Source organism: Rana temporaria, chromosome 5, assembly GCF_905171775.1.
Source record: "Rana temporaria chromosome 5, aRanTem1.1, whole genome shotgun sequence".
Taxonomy (NCBI): domain Eukaryota; kingdom Metazoa; phylum Chordata; class Amphibia; order Anura; family Ranidae; genus Rana; species Rana temporaria.
The window spans coordinates 135,764,251-135,786,783 of NC_053493.1; the positions used below are offsets into that span (position 1 = coordinate 135,764,251).

The following is a 22,533-nucleotide window of genomic DNA, read 5'->3' on the forward strand; positions in this document are numbered from 1 at the left end:
ATAAAAAGTTGACCAATTGGGGGTTCCTTCCTCTACCAACCAATGCAACAGGGCGTATGGGCTCCCAGCCAAATCCACCAATCTCTCAGAACCTGCCACCGGATAAGGACAAAGAATAACCGCCACTAATACCATCGGTCCCATGCCTGGACCAAATCCAGCATGGGTGAAGATATACATTTGAATCCACCCCCTCAGGTTATTGTGTGCCACACACACCAGTTTGTTGTTTCTTATTGATATTGTTGCCAATTGATATACTGTGATACATCTTCTAACACAATATAACCATTTCCACTTGTTTATCTTGTGACTAACTGCATCTCTTGTCCCTAATCTGTATAAAGGTACTTTGATTTGATACCCCTATTGTGCTAATTTGACAAGCATCTCCAGCGTGGTCTCGCTCCCTCTGTTCCCATACTCAGGTAATATCTATCACCATGGCCATCACAATTATCTTGCTTAATACCAGGGGAACCCCGTACACACAACTGAACATGGCTGCTGAAACTGGTCCGCAGACCAGTTTCAGCGGACATGTTCGGTCGTCTGTACGTCCGACCGGACAATTTTCCGGCGGATCGGACCGGTTTCCAGCGGACAAATGTTTCTTAGCATGCTAAGAAACATGTCCGCTGAAAGCCTGTCCGTCGGACATGTTCGGTCGTCTGTACAGACTCACCGTACATGTCCGCTCGGCCGAAAGCCCTCGCATGCGTCTAAGTGATTCAACGCATGCGTGGAAGCATTGACCTTCCAGAGCCGCGCACGTCACCGCGTCATCGTCGTGGCTACGGCGCGGCCACATCACCGCATATCGCGTCCGCGCGGATTTCTGTCTGATGGTGTGTACAACCATCAGACAGAAATCTCCGAGCGGACATGTCCACTGAAAACGGTCCGGCGGACCGTTTTCAGCGGACAGTCCGTCCGTGTGTACGAGGCCTTACAGATAAATACCTACTCCAATCAGTTAGTGAAGCAAGTATAGGTGTAATTACCTGGTCTGACCATGTGCCAATATCAATTAAACTATTCACCCATAACCAATCCCAAGACATACTGTCTGGAAGCTAAATTCCTCCCTTCTCACCAGCCCAGCACATGAAAATAAAATCCGATCTGAGATTGAGAGATACTTTGAAAATTATATACATTCAGTTGATGATCATTCTATTATTTGGCATGCGCAAAAAGCTTTTCTATGAGGCCTGTTCATAAAAATGGGGGCTCAGGAAAATAAAAAACATTCAGCCACTACAGATAAGTTATTAAAACAAATCTGTGACCTTGATAACATAAACAAACAATGCCCACCCCGCAAGATATCCCTAGAGCTAAAAAACCTCAGGCACCAACTTAGTAAACACCTTCAAAGAAAATTTGACTACCATATTAAACGACTGAAACTCCAAATCTATGCCTCAGCCAATAAACTGGGAGCATTCCTGGCTAAACAAATGAAGAGGCAACTAGCTAACAAAATCCAATTCCTCACAAATACCCAGGGCAAACGCTTAACCAACCCACTAGATATGGCAAACTAATTTAGTGCCTTTGATGTCTAATTGTATAACCCTAAAGACTCAGAAATGGTAGTCCCCCTTAAAAAGGAAGATATTGAAGCCTTTCTCTCATCCGTCCACATTTCCTCTATCCTACTAGAATCCTTATTGACGCCTTTATCCTCCACACCTCCAAGTAAAGCCATAAAGCAACTGCCCTTACATAAGGCCCCTGTCCCAGAAGGATTCACAAATGAATATTGTAAACAGTTCGACCTGATCATGATCACCACACACCTATGTTATACCTTTAATCAATATGCAAATACCGCTAAGATTCCCAGAGAATATTTGCAGGCCTTGGCAGTTACCTTACATAAACCAGGCAAAGTCCCTGACAATCCAGCTAATTATCACCCGGTCTCACTCCTGAACACATATACCAAACTATATGCCAAACTCTTAGCTCAACGCAATTCACTGATTATCCTTTAAATAAATCCATGAAGCTGGTAATTACTACTTAAAGAGGAACTGCAGTCTGCTCACATAAGTTGTAATAAAAGCATCTTTGCCATTCTGAAGCTTCCCTTCAACCACTTTGCATATTATTTTATATATACTGTGATTCTGTACTTGACAAATATGGTGCAGGAAGCTCCCTTCACTAAGTCTGGCAGCATCCATTTTAACTGTGGGCAGCTGAAGCTGCTGCCTGTTCACTTCCTGGATTTACACAGACACACACAGATGCACACCTCCAGCTCTGCAGTCCTGCAGCTCTTATTGGACCTCTTATGACTCATCCCCCCTCCCTTCCTGGCAAACTCGCTGTGAAAGAGAGAGAGAGCTGTGCATGATTTCATAAGCCTAGGCTTTAACAGACAAGAAACAGGATGTGGGATGTTTTACTATCCAAAGTTGAATCAACAAATGCAGAAGATTTAATGGAAAGATGAACAAATTACTAAAGGTCTGCTTTAATTGGTTATCTGATTAGGTGCTCTTTAGAGTGAAATGTGTAAGAAGATTTACAACTCATGTTGTACCAGCTTTTTGGATTTGTATAACTAAAGATGTGTTCCTTATGGGAGTGTGGCAATCCACTATTTTCTGGGCATTCAGTATTGAGCAGGACATGTCCCTGACTCCCTGTTATATTGTGGGCAAAAGTGGATCAGCCTAGAGTGGTAATACATTTTGGGCCAGATTCTCAAAGGACTTACGACGGCGTATCGCCACTTACGGCGTCGTAAGTCTAAATGAGAGCCGTCGTATCTATGCGCCTGATTCTTAGAATCAGTTACGCATAAATTCGGTTTAGATAAGTCTCTTATGCCGTCGTAGCTTAGTTGCATATTTACGCTGGCCGCTAGGTGGCGCTTCCGTAGATTTCGAATATGCAAATTAGCTAGATACGCCGATTCACAAATGTATGTGCGCCCGGCGTATCAAGATACTTTATTTACGTAAGACATACGCCGGTGTAAAGTTACCCCTCATAAAGCAGGGGTAAGTCATGTTAGGTATGTACGTCGGAAACGTACGAACAGCGTCGTATTTTACGTCGTTTGCGTAAGTCGTCCGTGAATGGGGCTGGATGTAAGTTACGTTCGCGTCGAAAGCATTGACTATTTGCGGCGTAATTTTGAGCATGCGCACTGGGATACGTTCACGGACGGCGCATGCGCCGTTATTTAAAAGCGTCAATCACGTCGGGTCACTATTCATTACCATAAAACACGCCCACACCAGCCTACTTTGAATTTTGCGTATTTTTTTAATCGGTGCAGCGCCGCAGATGGGCATCGCACCGATTAGGACGATGTCATTGACGGCAATTGCCGCCGATTTGACATGCAATTTGACATGTCAAATCGCATTTCAAAACATTCCAGTGTGAACTAGGGCTTAGTGACTGATATGTCTAGAATGTTGCAGAACAAAAATGTAAAAGGTACAGTAAGACCCTTTAATTAGGGAATTTTTTTTTACAAGTGAAAAAAAATTGTCTAGATTTCCTCACCAGGGTTTCCAAAGTTACTGTCATTCCCAAATGAAGGCTTTAAATAACACACACAGGACTGCAGAGAAATATAAAAAGTGTGTCTAAATCTTTGTATCTTAAAGCGGGAGTTCCGCAGGAAAACATTTTTTTAAAGACGTTTTTGTAAAGCTGATGGTACAACGAAAATTGTACTCACCAGTCTCCTAGTCGCAGCCGCCACCAGGACGATTTCCCCCAAAAGAAGATTTTATAAAATCTGATGATGGACATTGCCATCTTAACTGCTGGCACCGTGAATCCCTCCTGTATTATCTTCCCGGGATGCGGTGTCTCCTGAGAATACCAGGAGACACGCTGTGTTTGAAATCTCGCGATATCTCGCGGGTCACGTGACTAGTCACAGCGGGGAGTGTCCTTTTCAGGACGCTGCCGGCTGTTGTCCTAGCAACTATGCAGTGTGACGGCGAGCCGCGCCGTCAATACTGCATAGTTGCTAGGACAACGGCCGGCAGCGTCCTGAAAAGGACACTCCCCGCTGTGACTAGCCAGACTAGTCACGTGACCCGCGGGATTTCAAACACAGCGCGTCTCCTGGGATTCTCAGGACTCGCTCCCAGGAGACATAGCGCTGATCGGGGATTTTTCTAAACCACGCCTACTCCCGCGGGGAAATGTGAGTGACAGCTCACAAAAGGCCCTCATTCCAAGGTAAGGAGGCCTATTAAAAAAATAAAAAAAACGGATAGATACAGTACAATGGCTGCTGGTTTTAACAAGCAAAACTTGACAATTAGGGTGAACCACCGCTTTAAGTTGGTCCTCACATTTAATTAAAGTTATTTAATACCAGCAAACTTATTCTTGATTTCTGTATATCACGTGCCTTCAGCGACATGTCTGGAAGCATTTACAAATGTAAAAGGTACTGCAAGAAGAACATAGATGCTGCAGGGTTTTCTAGTGTCATTTAAAAAAAGTGAATCCGCTACACGCTATGTGTTACTACTGCTAGGCAATCATGAGCTAGACTATACATATACCTGAGCTAGCCTATACATATACACAACTTAAGGGTTTCCCTGCGTTTATTTCTGTATGTTATCCAGTGTCATTAGTATAGAGACAGTGTATATTTCTAGCACTGATCCCTGTAATAATGCCGCTAATGATGTCAGTGGCAGTTAGTCAGTTCCCCCAGCATAAGTTAGTGTCAGATTGTCCAACGCAATTTTGCAGTTCCATTATAAGTCGTTGATTGTCACCATTAGTGGTATAATTTTTTTTATAGTATATATACCAAAGTTTGTAGGTGCTATAACTTTCACACAAATCAATCAATATATACTTAGCTGATTTTTATCAAAAACATGTAGCAGAACACATTTTGGCCATTTATTTTTTATTGGATATGTTTTATAGCAGAAAGTAAAAAATATATAATTTTTTTTCATTTCTAGCCCAAAAATAAAAAAAAAGGGGTGATCAAATACCACCAAAAGAAAGCTCTATTTGTGTAAATAAAAATGATATACATATTGTTTGGGTACAGTGTTGCATGACCGCGCAATTGGCAGTTGAAGTAGTAAACTGCTGAATAACAAAAAATGGCCTGGTCATGTAGGGGCTAAAATCTTTTCCGGAGGAGAAGTGGTTAAAGCGGACCTTTATATGTAAACAGCAAAGTAGCAGTAATGTTGTACAGCAGTCAACAAAAGGTGCCTACGCATTGTTTAAGCCCCGGTTCACTATGCTGCATCTCATAATAAGTCAAGACACATTAGACGGGTGTTTCGGGCAAAAAAATAAAAAATTAAAAGCCAGCAGCTACACATACTGCAGCTGCTGGTTTTAATAAATGGAGACTTACCTGTCCTGGTGTCCCTACATGTTGGCACCGCAACTGATGTTTCCCATCAGGTGTCAGGTGCTGCCGTCGCCATTGCTGGTAAGGAAACCCGGCAGTGAAGCCTTTCGGCTTTACGCCGGGAACCCTACCGCGCATGCGCGAGGCCCCGCTCCTCTCTCCTCTTAGACCGGCGGCCAGAGGAGGAGGAGGAGGGAGCCCCAAGGTGATGTCATGGCTATGTCATGGCTGCAGCTGGACTCCCGAAAGTGGGAAAGGATACCTCACAGGTATCCTGTCCCCCCTCCCCCACGAGGGGGGGGGGGGACTCTGATGAGCAGAAGTTCCACTTTAGGGTGGAGCTCCGCTTTAATTTCAATGGGTGCCATGCTAATCAATGCTACTGAAGTGGTAGCGATAAGAAAAAAAAGGTTTCTGCATTACTTTTCTGCAACTTTGGTGCAACTTGAGTGCCATAGACTGCAATGTTAAACCACAAAAGTCACAATCAAGTTGCAAGGAAGTCACAAGGAAATCACAAGGAAATTGCAAGGAAGTCACATGTAATGGGGTTGCAGCAGTGTGAACCGAGCATAATAACGGTACTACCTACTTATTTTTTGCACTGCAGGAGCACCCGAAAGATCCTACGTAAGTACTTATTTTCTGAAAATCAGTTTTGCATCGAGTTGGGCATGTACTCTGTAACTGTGCTTGGGCTTGGTAATAGTTTGCTCAGGCACTAAGCACTGCATTGTGGGAAGGCAGGAGGGGAGTTTATTTGTACTGCGAAATACACCATTCTATAGTCACCTATAGAAACTGCTGTATCGTATCGCTGATAAATTGCTAACTGAAAACATAGCACATACTGTATTTCTTTTAAAATGTAAATAAGTAAATTGATGTGCATTGTGAATTTTAGAAAGACAGGTACAAAAAATACAAACACAGTGCGTTTAATGTAGTATATTTGTATTTTGGCTCTAAAATCATTCATTTGACGTTGAAGAAGATCTATAATGTTCCAAACAAAGACTAGGATCTGTTGATATTGCTGTTTCATAATTGCAAACAGTAGTATAAAAATAAATCCAAGCATTACCATTATATTTGATCCAATAAATTCTTTCTTTAAACAGGAAGATGAATGTTATTGTCGACTGAACTCAACGGAAAGCAATTTATGTAATGGATTTTAAGAAAAGCTTGGAATGTACCAGTTTTCAGTGCTATTGTGTCTCCTTTGTAGTCTGCCAAATTTTCAATGGAAATTAACATGAAAAATTACATTTTTACTTGGCAAAATTATTTCTAGCAAAATAAATAAACCTTGGTTTCCACTTTTCCTCTTACAAACCTTAGAGAAGAGAAGAGATTGTCTTATATTAACATTAAAGGGGTTGTAAAGGTTTGTTTAAAAAAAATAACAAACATGTTATACTTACCTCCTCTGTGCAATGGGTTTCCTCCTCTTCTGGGGTGCCCCAGTGGTGCTCCTGGCTCCTCCCTGAATTGAGTGCCCCCTCAGAGACCTGCATTCCAAGGGGACCCCTGAGCGGGAGTGCTCCAGAGTCCTGCTGCTGCGTCCATTGACACAGACATCAGGACTCAGCCCCATCCCCGGCTCCTGTGTCACTGGATTTGATTGACAGCAGTGGGAGCCAATGGCTGCACTGCTATCAATCTATTCAATGAGGACCCGAGACAGTGGCTGGAGCTGCTGTGCTCGTCCCTGTTGATGGAACAATCGGGTTCAGGTAAGTAAAAGGGGGGCTCTGGGGGGCTTCTGCACTACGGGTGGTTTTTCACCTTAATTTATAGAATGCATTAAGGTGAAAAACCACCAGGGTTTATAACCCCTTTAAAGCTGAACTTCAGGATTACAAAAAAATATACTTACAGTAAGTGCCGCCGATTTTGTGTCAATCTCGCCTCTGCTAGCGGCGAGATTGACCACCCGTGATCCCCATCGCACGAGCCAGTCCCGAGCTATGTCGCTCCTCCCGCTCGCCTCCCCCAATGGATTCCTATGGATGTGCGGCATCTCGTGGGGGCAGCGAGCGTGAGAAGCACAGCCTCTAGCGGCAATATCCAGGGTGATCCTATCGCGCTGGATATACAAAATCAGAGGCACCTACTGTACTCATTAACTTTAGGGGTAGAGGAAGAAAATGTAATACATATGTTATTGCTCCTGTAGACTTTTAGCACTCACCTCTATTCTCCTGACGATTTGAGTCCTCATGTACAATGCAGAACTATTGGTCCTGCACTCTAAATAATGACATCAGTATGAGGCTTCAAGGGAAGGGTCGAACAGCATGAAGAAAGCTTGACGCAGTGACAAAGAGGAAATATATTACAGCTTAGTTCTCTATCCCTAGACTTAAAGCCAAACTCTGGGGAAAGTTAAAATGATCCCTTACAACTGGGCTGTGCCTGTACTGCAAGTGTTAATTGCTCAATTTGTCTAGGGTAGTGGAGAAACAGTTTTACATAACTTATCCTCCACTTCTGTGGCAGATGGTGCTCCCCCACGTTCCAGTGGTGGATTGTCATATGCAGAGCTACGGACCCTGCTTTTGTCTTGATAATATCAGGACCACAGTCTTCTGGAGCAGCGTTTCTCAACTCCAGTCCTTAAGTACCCCCAACAGGTCATGTTTTCAAGATTTCCCTCAGGTAAATGGCTGACCTCACCTGTGCAAAATAATGGAAGGCCTGAAAACATGACCTGTCGGGGGTACTTGAGGACTTGAGTTAGGAAACATTGCTTTGGCTCATGTGGAAGAAGAAGGTGCGAGGACTGGTCTAGCTGCAAGGAAGAGTGGAGGATTGAGTAAACAAAACTTTTTTGTTCTTCTGGACAAAAATGAGAAATGAGTTACTGCAGGGGGTAATTGGCACATTTTTTAGTTGCCCAGAGTTGTGAAATCCCTACTGCAAGGGTATTTTTTTATATAGAGTCCAGGGTGGGGCTTTAAAGAGAATAATACATACAGGGGTTGATTTACTAACACTGGAGAGTGCAAAATCTAGTGCAGCTGTGCATGGTAGCCAATCAGCTTCTAACTAATGCTTGTTCAATTAACCACTTAAGGACCCCTTCACGTCAATATACGTCGGCAGAATGGCACGGCTGAGCACAATCATGTACCTGTACATGTCTCTTTAAGCCCAGACGTGGGGTCGCAAGCGCCGCCGCCGGCGCACTCGCAAACCTGTTCCGAAGCTCCGTGAACCGCGCCCGCGGGACCCGCGGACCCGATCGCCGCCGGTGTCCTGCGATCGGTCACCGGAGCTGAAGAACGGGGAGAGGTGTGTGTAAACACACCTTTCCCGTTCTTCATTGATTGATTGATTGATTTAATGGATTTATACTGTGCCAAATACTAGCCCGTCAGGGCAGTGTCTAAGCGCATGAAGCATAGCTAGAAATAGGCAAATCTAATCAGGGAGTGGAAGAGATAAAAAGAAAAAAATTAAGAAACAGATCGACAGGGAGCAACAGGGAGAACTAAACTAACTTGGCATGCTTTTTCTCGGAGAGCCAAGTTTTTAATCTTTTACGAAAGGCCATAAAAGAAGGGAGTGACCGAATGGAAGCAGGGAGACTATTCCATAGATCTGTGGCTCTCAAGGAAAAGCATCTGCCCCCAAAGGCAAGCAAACGGGCAGAAGGACAAATGACAAGACCAGCTGTTAATGACCTGAGTGCTTGTGCAGGGGCATATCGCGTTATCAAGGAATTCAGATATTGCGGGCCCATCCCATGATAAGCACGATAGGCGAGACAAAGAGCCTTAAACTCAACGCGATCTACCACAGTAAGCCAGTGCAGTGATCGCAGAGTAGGGGTAATATGTTCTCGCCTGTTTAGGCCGGAGATTAGTCTGGCAGCCTGGTTCTGGACGAGCTGGATTTTCTTCAGCCACTTTAGAGGCATACCCAGGTACACAATGTTGCTGAAGTCAATCCGAGAGTCAACAAGAGATTGAACCAGGACTTTGCGGTGGTTCTGAGAAAACAGATTTGTGACCTTTCTCAGACACCTGATGTAATACAGTGCATTGCGGATACATTGATTGACTTGGGGTATCCAATTCAGGTTACAGTCAAAGATTGTCCCCAGGACACGGACTTGATTCACCGAAACAGGACACGTCCCAAGGCTTGCAGGCCAATTCCCCAAAAAGACAGCTGGATCAGTTCGTCCAGAGATGAGAATCTTTCTTTTTAGCATTTAGACTAAGGGAATTGTGATCCATCCACTGTTTGATGTCTAATAGGCAGGAAGCAAGCTGCAGACCAGGAGCAGGGTCGGATAGGCTGTCGACGACCAACTGGACATCGTCTGCGTACAGCCAATTAAACACTGCATGGGAGTCCAGCAGACTCGCAAGCGGCCGAAGGTACACATTAAATAGCCATGGTGACAGAGCCGAGTCCTGAGGCACCCCACAACTCAGGGTGCTGATGGCAGATAAAAAAGGACCTGTTTTGACCTAAAAGGTCCTGTGAGTGAGGAAGTCTGAAAGCCAGTGTAAAGCAGAGCCGTTAATGTGAAACTCGTCCTGGAGCCTGACAATCAGCATAGCGTGGTCTACAGTGTCAAAGGCCGCGGAGAGGTCAAGAAGCACCAAGGCAGCCGCCCCCCCCCCCCCCCCCCGCGTCCCTGACCCCAAGCAACTTCTCTCTGGCAGAAAGGACCATAAGCTCGATCCCACGGCCTGTGGCAGTCTCAGTCATCGTGTGTTCCCTGATATAGGGAAAGACAATCACTGACATCACACGTCCAGCCCCGCCCCCCTACAGTTAGAAACACATATGAGGTCACACTTAACCCCTACAGTGCCCCCTAGTGGTTAACTCCTAAATTGAGTTGTCATTTTTCAATAATAAACAGTGCATTTTTATAGCACTTTTTGCTGTAAAAATTACAATGGTCCCAAAAATGTGTCAAAATTGTCCGATGTGTCCGCCATAATGTCGCAGTCATGAAAAAAATCTCTGATCGCCGCCATTAGTAGTAAAAAAAAATATTAATAAAAATGCATTAAAACTATCCCCTATTTTGTAAACACTATAAATTGTGCGCAAACCAATCGATAAACGCTTATTGCGATTTTTTCTTTCAATACATTTTTATTGAAAATGAGATGCATGTACAAACAATACATATGCAACAGATAATACAACAATCCTGGGGGAACAACCTCATTAAGACTAAAAACAATGCTACCAAGAAAAAGTAACCATATAATCTGAAAAGGCTGTGATACCCTTAAGAGCTGGTACATGCATAGAAACAGAACATGAGGAATATTCTGAGGGTCCCACTGATGTAAGGTTTTGCCACTACATAGTCCAGGCCAGGTCCCCAGAGAAAAAAGGGTCCCACAACCTCTGGCACCCTGCTAGGGATCATGTTGTGCCAAAGGCGTGGCCCCCCTGCAACCCCCAGGGCCCAGCCCAGATATAGGCAGACCAGGTGGTAAAGGGGAGGTAAACTATAGTGTTGTTATGTGAAGGAATTCCCCTAATTTCTATGGAAACGGTAGAGCCTCAATAATCACCTGTGTAGGTTACAACAATAACAAAAACCAAAACAGGGATGGATAGAGAGGATAGATAGTAGGAAAAAAAGGGATGAGGAGGGTGGGAAATGGGTTAGGGGATAAGGGGAAGCAGAGTGCCCAGTTACGGGCTTAGTTCAGTGTAGCAACTATGCGGATACCCGGAATAAGGGAGATTCCAACATATACAGCCCAGGGATCATCCCAAATTTTGTGGAATATTGCGGAGGTATCGGACAGGATGCTGGATATCTTTTCTTATGTCATAATCCACAATAGTCAAGGACGGCTTGGGCTGCTTCCAAGATTTGGCGATTGAAATTTTGGTGCCCAGAAAAATAAAGTGGATTAGCCTTTGAGTGGACATAGGAAGCTGCGGAATATGAGCATTCAGTAGGGCAACCTCAGGAGACCTTGGGACCTGGCAACCGGTCACCTTGTAGATTATGTTAAAAATAAGTCTCCAGAAAGTACAGATTCTGGGGCATTCCCACCAAATGTGGGCCAAGGTGCCCCTAAGCTGACAGCCTCTGAAGCAAAAAGGATTTGCATTAGGGAACATGGCTGCCAGTCTAGAGGGAGTGAGGTACCATCTGGTGAGAATCTTTATGCTAGCCTCCATCAGGGTGACATTTTGGATTCCCTTAAATGATTTAGTGAATGCCGTATGCCAGGTCCCCAGGCCCAAGCTGTGTTGGAAGTCAGCCTCCCAAGCCTTCATATAAGGTGTTTTTTCCGTGGGGTGATTGAGGGCAGAAGAGATCACCGATATGCCACCCCTCTGCTCCATGGCTTGACTGCACCACATCTCATAAGAAGTGAATTTGGGAGGCAGGGGTTTGTTCTTCCATATACTGTGTAGAAAGTGGGAGATTTGTCTAAAGCGGAACCTCTCGGTGTCCGGGAGTTCCAAAGTGTTAATACAAAAGTTAAGGGAAATGGGGCCACAAGAGGTGAAATACTGTCCTATACGGTAAAGCCCCTTATCCAACCACCACTTGAAGTCAGTAATACGCAAGCCTGGCGGAAAATCAGGGTTGTGGAAAATGTGGGCAAGAGGGCGTCCAATGGATACTAGAGATGGATTGTGTCTGAGGATGTCTTATTGCGATTTTTTTTTTCCAAAAATATTTTTGTTTATAGCGCAAAAAAAAACAACGCAGAGGTGATCAAATACCACCAAAAGAAAGCTCTATTTGTGGGGAAAAAAGGACGCCAATTTTGTTTGGGAGCCACGTCGCACGACCGCACAATTGTCAGTTAAAGCGACGCAGTGCCGAATCGCAAAAAGGGACAAGGTCCTTAACCTGCATAATGGTCCGAGTCTTAAGTGGTTAAGCTTTCACAAAAAAAACATGCACAGGTGCAATAGAATTTATACTCTTCAGTTTTAGTAAATCAACCCCACAGTATGCCATTATGCTTTGACATGATGCAGTTGAATAACTCACCAAAAAATAAACACAGTAAAATGTTGTACTAATAGCAATACATTAAATCACAAAAAATCCTTGATAAATATAATGCACAATAGTAACTTCTGATTACTAAATGTTTATATTGTTTTTATAAACTTAGATAGTTTATTATAAACGGCAAGCATGGGAGTTTGAGCAAGGGTGACACTCATCCAAAAACAGATAATCTTTTTATTTATTTTCTACCATTCAATAGTACAGTGGAACCTCGGATTACTAGCATAATCCGTTCCAGGAGAATGCTCGTAATCCAGAGTACTCGCATATCAAAGCGAGTTTCCCCATTGAAGTCAATGGAAACAAAAATAATTAGTTCCGCATTGACTTCAATGGCATGCAATACCGCATGCGGCCAGAGGTAGGGGGGCACCAGAGAGCCTCGGAAACGGCCGGAAAGGCCCCAGAGGACACCTCGGTTGACCTCGGCAAACCTCGGAAAGACTCCATTCCCGAGATTTGCCAAGGTCAGCCGAGCTGTCCTTGGGCCTTTCAGTGCATTTCCAAATGGTGCCCTTCGGCTCTGCTTTGCTCTGGTGCTCCCCCACCTCTGGCCAAATGTGGTACTGCACACTGATTTGCCTGAATCGTGCTCGTTTTGCGAGACAACACTCGCAAACCGAGTTACGATTTTTAAAAATACAGTGCTCGTATTGCAAAACGATTGTTAACCGAGCTACTCGCAATCCGAAGTTCCACTGTATTATATTTCAATGAAGTTTAAAAAAGCATCCATTTGTATTATGACAATCTAGCCTAGTTTAGAGTGTTTGGGATAACTGGCCTATATATCACTAAATATGTTAAAGCTGCACCATATCCCCCAACAATTCTGTACATTTGCACAGTAAAAATAAGTGGCCTCCAATGATGTGTGCCCCATCTCCGGCTGTTGCAGAGTTTGTTATATTTTTTACTTTTATTCAGTCCGCATTTCCCGACATGTCTGACACTGGGACTTTTAGTTCTGGCTGTAGTACAGAAATCACAGGAGGCCGCTTCCTCCATTTACAAAAAGCCTTGCATTAGTTTTGCATTCTGTGAATAGAGGAGGTGCAGATCAACATCACAATCTCTCTCCTCTAATCACAGAATGCAGAGGAGTTAGAGGAGATGCCAAGCAAGCAATGATCTTATATCTAAGCTGAAGATGAATCTACAAGTCTTAGTGCCAGACATTCAGTCCCGACAGGGATGTGTGGCCTGAGTAAAAGTGAAAGTTTAAACAAAGGTTGCAGAAATCAGAGATTAAGCACATCTCATTGCAGGTAACTTATTTTTTACTGTACAATGATACAAAAATCATTGTTGTCCATAGTTCAACTTTAACATTTTTATCCTGGTTCACCACATTTTGACTGCCTGGCAAAAAATGTAATATAGCATAGCAGTCTATGGCTCAGAACCTTTTTAATGTCCATGATCTGTTTTGCTCCATTGCTCACCATTGAGGTGACCCTTGCACTACATGGCCTGTTCTGTTGGAAATGCTTGATGGACTTTTGCAGTTGTTTGTTAGGCTGTCTGAGGACTCACTTCCTGAACTATGGCTGCTTAGGAATTTGGGGAGCTGTTCTGTTAAACCAAAGGTTGATAGATCAGCTCTGAGATAGCAAAAAATAATTAAATTAGGACCTTCTCAGTTCCTGTTTTAGCCACTTGGCTTAGCTGTTAAAGGAACACTAAAGGTTCATTTTTTTTATTAGATTAATTGATTGCTGTAAGCTAGAGCATTTAAATATCACTTACCTCGTTTTTCCCTTTGACCTCCAAAATACAGTAATCCAGGTTTGAAAATGCCATTTCCTGTCTCTCCTCTTCTTGCTTTCCACCAGCATCTAAGCCGTTTTGCATGGTGGAAAACAGAATGTGCTCACCCACTCCCTATGACTACAGCCCTGCGTGAAGATGCTCTCTTATCCCTCACAGGCATGGAGGCTAAGCCTAATAGGAACTGTAGTTCCCATTAGGCCGTGATGTAGCAAGAATGAATGTGCACCGCAAACCAGGAAGTCAGTGAGAATAATGATTCAGGAGTGACAGAGGTGAATAAAACAGCTCGATTTCAACAGGTATCAAACTAGTTATAATGCAAAACATTACTTTTTACTTTATCAGCTACTGTCAGACTTTAATTTAAGAGGAACCTATTTTTGTCTTTAAGTTTAGGACTGGACAAAAACAGGTATAGATTTAAAAGGGAACAATGTGTGGCAAGATATAAGCTTGTGCTTATACACTCCAGACCTCTACACAGAAAAGTCAAGGATCAGCCAGTTTGCAGAGAGATTGTTTAACAAGTTTCCTAATAATCAGAACCATTGTCTACTTTATTGCATTAAGAAATGGCCCAAATATTACAAGCATTAAATGAAATCTGAAAAGAACAGCCGTTGGGCATAATAGCTTCCAATGATGTCCTCTTTAACCCAATAATGTCACTTCTTTGAATATTGGAACATTACTAATGTGGGAGTTATTTATATCCTACTGCTCTAGGTAACATTAATTGTATGCGCAAATTAAAAAAATCAACCTTAGGCATAAATGGGTTAATGAGTTAATCTCTGGATTTTTTTAAACTTGGTTCCACTGCACACAAAAGCAAGTAAAATATGTTTTTACAGGGAAAGTACATGAAGGTGAAAAATGTACTGGCATTTAAAAAATTGATGTTGTGCCCTGGTATTTTTGGCTTGCATCTTTAGACCCATACCTAGCACACCCTTTTGATTAATCTGGCTTTAGAAATGCCCAACGCTGTATTTTGACCTAGGCCGACAAGGGCAGCACTTTGCAGGGGGCAGCACAATAAGAGTCCCCACCGACTTGCGCTACACTGTAAAGCCCCATACACACTATCAGTTTTCCTGCAGGTTTTTGTCTTCAGGTTTACCAAAACCATATAATATGAGGTCAAACCTCAAGAGTTTCAATTTGTATGCAATCAGGCAGGCCCTTGCACTACATGGTTTTGGTAAATCTGAAGAGAAAAACCTGCAGGAAAACTGATAGTGTGTACGGGGCTTTAGTGTAGCGCCAGTCTTATGGGGTGGACTGGGCTGAGAGGCAAATTAGTCTAGCGCCCCCATAAGGCGGCCGCGCTGCTTCCGGTTCGCAGGCGGCTGGCATTCCGCAACTGTGGGGGGGAGCACGGCGCTTCTAATTCTGACTGTCCTATCATCCTGGACCACAAACCTTCCTCACTGTGCTATATGTTTTCTGCTGCACCATTGGCATGGTTATATCTTCTTAATCCTCTCCATAAAATTATCAGAAATTTTTGCTTAAAGTATAACTATAGGCAACACTTATTTTTTTCATTTAGATAGAGTAAGGGAGGGTTATAGCCCCTGTCAGTTTATTTGTTAACATCCCTGTCCATCCATTGCAAATATTTCCCTTCACTTCCAGCCCTATAGCCAATAAGGAAATGAGTGGAAATTGGTGCAAATTAGAGAAATCCATTGCCCCCCCCCCCCCCAGAACTAGCGTGCCCACTCAAAAATTTTAGGGCGTGTCTTAAACAGAAAGGGTGTGGCCTTGACAGGAAGGGGTAGGTCATATTTAAATTAGGGGGTGCATGAGTTTAGTCAGGCCTAGGGTAGCACAAAACCTAAATACACTATTGGAAATGCCTACACCAACAAAGAAGCAGCCTATTTGGAAAGGACTATAGTTGTTTTCCCCTATCTTTATCTGGCACTATAACCAACTTCATTAGGATATAGGCACCTAGGTATTTAGATACTATACCCAAAACAAATCCTGTTTATGAGCTGTCCGGTCTTTAAGAGCTTGCAATGTGAACAGTATATAGCTGTAATATACATCAACACCAAAACTTATCATTGGCTTATTGGTGCAGTAAGGTAGTTGACCTAAAGCCCATGTGTCATTTAATATACAGTCTACAAATGAGGAATGTGTAAAGGTTATTACAGAGTTAAATTGACTGGTTAGGAAAATTAAGTTGCATAGAAATGTGGCTTTAAGTGTTCAGTAAATGGCTTGTGCTTGTGACCGTCTTCAGATAATTTTATGTTGACCTTGAAGCATATGCTTTGTTATGCCTCAGTAATTTCTTGTTCACTTATTCTCAGAGCAATTTTCTTGAATAACGTATGTACACCAGAATCTTGTAATAAAAAGTCTTGCACATGATTTATTGGAATAAACTAAACATATTGTGCTAACAAATATATTATAAATCAACATCAAACACGTCTACAAACCAGATTCACTTTAGGCTGACCAAGACATTTGAAGAACCTATACTTTTTATCCTACAAGTTGCCTATACTTTTGCTGAACCATAACAATGTAATCTGTTCTCTTAATGCACTTTTGCAATCAACACAAACTGGAGTTTAATTAATCTTACTCATCAACAATCAGAAATGCAATGTATAAAAGGATGCTGGCTTTATGATAAAAAGCTTAATATATTTCACTAATCTGTCTTAATTTATAACTAAGCTAAGTAGAAAGTCCTCAGATCTAGTCATTTATTATAGAACATCGATCTTGTTAATAAAATGTCCTTGCTGGTATTAAATGACCTTATATATTTATTTAGAATATGTGTCACATTTTATAAAAATAATAAAATGAGCAAAAACCCTTTTAATGAAAATAGTTATGCTTATGAAAAGTTATTATACTGGACTTTTTGTAATTCTCAATAAGGATATTATCCTGTCAGAATTCTTAATAGATGTTAAGACAGCTTTTAAATCAAATAGTTGATAGTGAATCATACTACCAAGGTGTTTGGTAATTAGATAACACTTTTTGAAGGTTGATTTCACAAAGCTGCATTGGTGTTTTTGTATACATATGGCTTATTTGCAGAGAACATTTTCAAAAGTCAATTCAAAAGAAAATACTGATGTGAGTAAACGTGTACCAGAGTAAAAAATGGAAGACGACTAATTAACAAGTCTGGATTGATATCTTCATGTTGGTAAAACACATGTTAAAACATTTTACCATGATGCATGAACCACAGGTAAATGGCACCCCGATGCACATCCCCAACATATTACAAAGGATCTTCATTTTATTGCACCACAACACGCAGGTGTGAACCGCCGGTATGTTGTTGTACACTACAAAATGTGCAGATTCCTTAAAACTTACATTGCTGTGCTTTGACAATCCATTCAGTTGAATGGGCTGCCTTAGGCCTCGTACACATGATAGGTTAACCAGAGGACAACGGTCTGATGGACCGTTTTCATCGGTCAAAACCGATCGTGTGGGCGCCCCATAGGTTATTTAACCATCGGTTAAAAAAAAGCCAACTTGCTTTAAATTTAACCGATGGATTCCTAACCGATGGGAAAAAAACGATCGTTAGTAGGCACAACCATCGGTTAAAAATCCATGCATGCTCAGAATCAAATCAACGCATGCTTGAAAGCATTGAACTTCGTTTTTTTCAGCACGTCGTTGTGTTTTACGTCACCCCGTTCGAAAACGATCGTTTTTTTAACCGATGGTGTGTAGGCGCAGTTAACCGAAGACAACGGTCCATCAAACAGTCCTTATCGGATGGACTGATCGTGTGTACGAGACTTAACTGTGAGGCATATTAACTTGCAACATAACATATTTTATCATGGGTGCAGTAATGCACTAGGAACGTGTAAATCCAGTTTAGAGTGTCTGATTCTTTTGCTTATGATATAAGACCTCACATATTTTTCTAGGCAATCAATAAAAATGGACATTTGCATACATTTCAGCATTCCACACACTTGACAGCTCTCAGCCCCCACAATGAGCCACTCAAGTACCAATTATTGCATAATAGAATAAGGCAGGGGCCATATCTATATCCATATCATGTAGCTGCAGTGGTACCAGCATGGAGCCATGGAGAAATATCTTACAAAAGATACACATGTTGTCCAGCATACGTTTCCTTACAACAATGATTTATTTGCTGGATATACAGTAAGCTACTCTAATTTTGTGTATTACTACACTATGCCTGAAGAAGAGATGTGCACTGTCATTCACATAAGCTTATCATCAACATCTACATTTTTCTTGGATAGTATTCTGTACATCGCTACTTTCACAGTAATGCCGCGTACACACGACCGTTTTTCATGACGAGAAAAATTACATTTTTAAAATTGGTCGTGTGTAGGCTCCAGAGCATTTTTCTTGACGAGAAAAATGGGCATTAAAAATTAAGACCCTGCTCTATTTTTTCTCGTCGTTTTTCACGTTGTTCTATTTTACGTCGTGAAAAAAAGTCGTGTGTAACGAGGGGGAAAAACGTGCATGCTCAGAAGCAAGTTATGAGACGGGAGCGCTCGTTCTGGTAAAACTAGCGTTCGTAATGGAGATAACACATTCGCCAAGCTGTAACAGACTGAAAATCACGAAGACTGAAAAGCGCAAATCATCTCTCATCAAACTCTTACTAACACAAAATCAGCAAAAGAAGCCCAAAGGGTGGCGCCATTCGAATGGGACTTCCCCGAATGGAATGCCGTCGTACGTGTTATTGTACGTGTTGTACGTCACCGCGCTTTGCTCAAGCATTTTTTTCACGATCGTGTGTATGTAAGGCAGGCTTGAAAGGAATCACGTCGAGAACAACGTCGTTTTTTTCCATGACATGAATAACGGTTGTGTGTACGTGGCATAAGACCTATAATAATTAGCAGAAAATGTATACAACTTACCCATATGTTCCCATCTTGATGATATGGTTTCCAATTTCTTCCAGTGTCACTATATAGTAACCGATATTGAGATATCCAATCAGAACTGCTATACCTCCCTTGAGTAGCAATTGCGCGGATCTGCTTACGGCTTCCAAAATCAACCTGCAGCCACTGATAATGGTCACTGTCCAACGGTGACCAACCTCCACCTCCTGTTGAATTAGAAAGCATAAAATATCAAAAACTGACAATCTAAATTATTTAAATGCTGAGAATCAAGACACTTTAAAAAAATAGTTAACATCAATTATGATTTGCCTCTAGTTATTAATAGGTTGTTCCAGTGTGTACCGCCTATGATGATTAAAGCTTCAGAATTTCTCTCCAAGGCTGATGATTTAACTGATAAAACATTATTTTTAAAGTGTTCTTGTGTCCATAGCTACTTAAGAAGGCCACCTGCTTGGCAGTTAGTAATGATTTTTAGTGAACTCAGCAGTTTCCAAGCTCATTGTTTTCCTTGGTGACCAAAATCAACGGGAGAATGAAACATCAACAAACAAAAAAATACTAAAGAAAGCTACCAGAAGAGGTTAGTTTACAATGTAATGTTTATAACAAAAAATAACATTAGCTTGAATAGAATACACTATTCTCACTTCTGGGTTTGCTTTATCCATTCTGCAGGAAAGGTGCTCTCAAGACCTAAGAACACTATACCATTTTCTAACTGTGCCCTGCCACATCAGTTGCGTATGCTGTTATCTTTCACACAAACCAAATAAGCAAAAAAATAATAATAGAAAATGTTAGAAAACAGGAATTACAGTGCCTTGAATAATTAGCCATACCCCTTGAAATGTTCCAAATTTTGTCATGTTACAATCAAAAACATAAATGTATTTTATTGGGATTTTATGTGATAGAACAACACAAAGTGGCACATAATTGTGACGTGGAAGGAAAATGATAAATGGTTTTCAATATTTTTTACAAAAAAATATGTGAAAAGTGTGGTGTGCTTTTGAATTCTGCCCCCCTCCCCCAAGTTAATACTTTGTAGAACCACCTTTCACTGCAATTACAGCTGCAAGTCGTTTTGGGGATATCTCTATCAGCTTTTCACAGAGTGACATTTTTGCCCATTCTTCTTTGCAAAATAGCTTAAGCTCTGTTAGATTGGATGGAGAGCATCTGTGAACAGCAATTTTCAAGTCCTGCCACAGACTTTCATTTGGATTTAGGTCTGGACTTTGACTGGACCATTCTAACATATGAATATGTTTTGATCTAAGCTAGGGGTCTCAAACTGGTGGCCCTCCAGCTGTTGCAAAACTACAAGTCCCATGAGGAATTGCAAAGCTGACAGTTACAAGCATGACTCCCACAGGCAGAGGCATGATGGGACTTGTAGTCTCGTAACAGCTGGAGGGCCGCCAGTTTGAGACCCCTGATCTAAAACAATCCATTGTAGCTCTGGCTGTATGTTTAGGATTGTTGTTCTGCTGGAAGGTGAACCTCCACTCCAGTCTTAAGTCTTTTGCAGACTCCAACAGGTTTTCTTCTAAGATTGCCCTGTATTTGGCTCCATCCATTTTCCCATCCGCTCTGACCAGCTTCCCTTTCTGTGCTAAAGAAAAGTATCCCCACAACATGATGCTGCGACCACCATGTTTCACAGTGGGGATTGTGTGTTAAGGGTGATGTGCAGTGTTAGTTTTCTGCCACACATAGCGTTTTGCTTTTAGGTCAAAAAGTTCAATTTTGGTCTCATCTGAGCAGAGCACCTTCTTCCACATGTTTGTCGTGTCCCCTACATGGCTTCTCGCAAAATGCAAATGGAACTTTTTATGGCTTTCTTTCAACAATGGCTTTCTTATTGCCACTCTTCCATAAAGGCCAGATTTGTGGAGTGCACGACTAATAGTTGTCCTGTGGACAGATTCTCCCACCTGAGCTGTGGATCTATGCAGCTCCTCCGGAGTTACCATGGGCATCTTGGCTGCTTCTCTGATGAATGCTCTCCTTGCCCAGCCTGTCAGTTTAGGTGGACGGACATGTATTGGTAGGTTTGCAGTTATGCCATACTCTTTCCTTTTTCAGATGATGAATTGAACAGTGCTCCATGAGATGTTCAAGGCTTGGGATATTTTATTATATTCTAAGCTTGCTTTAAACTTCTCCACAACTTCATCAGTGACCTGTCTGGTATGTTCCTTGGCCTTCATGATGTTATTTGCTCACTAAGGTTTTCTAACAAACCTCTGAGGGCTTCACATAACAGCTGTGTTTATACTGAGAATAAATTACACACAGGTGGACTCTATTTACTAATTAGGTGATTTCTGAAGGCAATTGGTTCCACTAGAGTTTAGTTAGGGGTTTCAGAGTAAAGGAGGCTGAATACAAATGCATGCCACACTTTTCACATATTGATTTGTAAAAAACTAGGAAAACCATTTATCGTTTTCCTTCCACTTCACACTTATGTGCCACTTTGTGTTGCTCTATCACATAAAATCCCAATAAAATAAATTTACGATTTTGGTTGTGACATGACAACATTTCAAGGGGTAGGAATACTTTTTCAAGGCACTGTACAACTTATAGTTCGGTCTGAAAACATTTTCCTTTATGATGGTCTTGTATGTGTTTAAGGGGGTCCCCAATGCATAAAATGCAAAATGAAGGAACATTTTAGGCAAATTGAAATAATGTAAATGTCACTTTTGTTATACTACTTTGTTTAAATGATAGAGATTTGCTACATCACAGGCAAGTATAGGGAAACCCCCAAGCAAGCTTTTTTTATTTACAGGAATAGTGGATTTTTAACGCTACACTTTCAGCAGTATTAAAGGCACTGTTTCCCAAAAATTTTCGCATTGGTACATGTCTTTTGAGGCAGTGCCCAGACCCCGTGCACTTTTTTGACCAAGCTTTTAAATAATGACATTTATTTAAAAGATTTAGCTGGCAATTATTTTAATAGGGTCCAGATTCAGCATCATACATTTGGCATCCTTCACAAGCCGTGCACAGGTATGTTCAGCTCATTCCCACTGTTCATCTCACATGTTTAATAAAGTTATTATTATAAAATTATAAAGAATGGGGGTGCGCCAACCCCAGGTTACATAACTCTTATTAACCTTATTAAGGCAATTACCCCTTTTTAAGTGCGAGTACCATGATGACACATGGTTGTGGGAAATGCATTGAGGCTGAGCCACTTACATCACTCTTGAGTCACTTCTGTGGAAATCGTGCCAGCTCTGTGTTTGCAGGTGGATGTGCGGGATTCATCCTTTTGTGAGGGAGCTGTTTATGTTGGTATCTTTCTGGACACTTTATTTTGTGAGTGAGTGCATGCAATACGAATTGTATATATTGGTGTTTAATAAACATACTAAACTATATACCTTCTATTTTCT

The 22,533-nt window shown here is 41.9% G+C and overlaps 1 protein-coding gene across 1 annotated transcript in view; it reads right to left on the reverse strand.

Moving 5' to 3' along the window:
- Positions 1-22,533, reverse strand: part of CNTNAP2 (contactin associated protein 2) — a 2,128,298-nt gene that overhangs the window by 1,411,281 nt on the left and 694,484 nt on the right. The window contains exon 3 of the mRNA XM_040353157.1: positions 19,118-19,311. Coding sequence (XP_040209091.1) covers positions 19,118-19,311 — 194 coding nt within the window. The remainder of the gene's footprint in view (positions 1-19,117; positions 19,312-22,533) is intronic.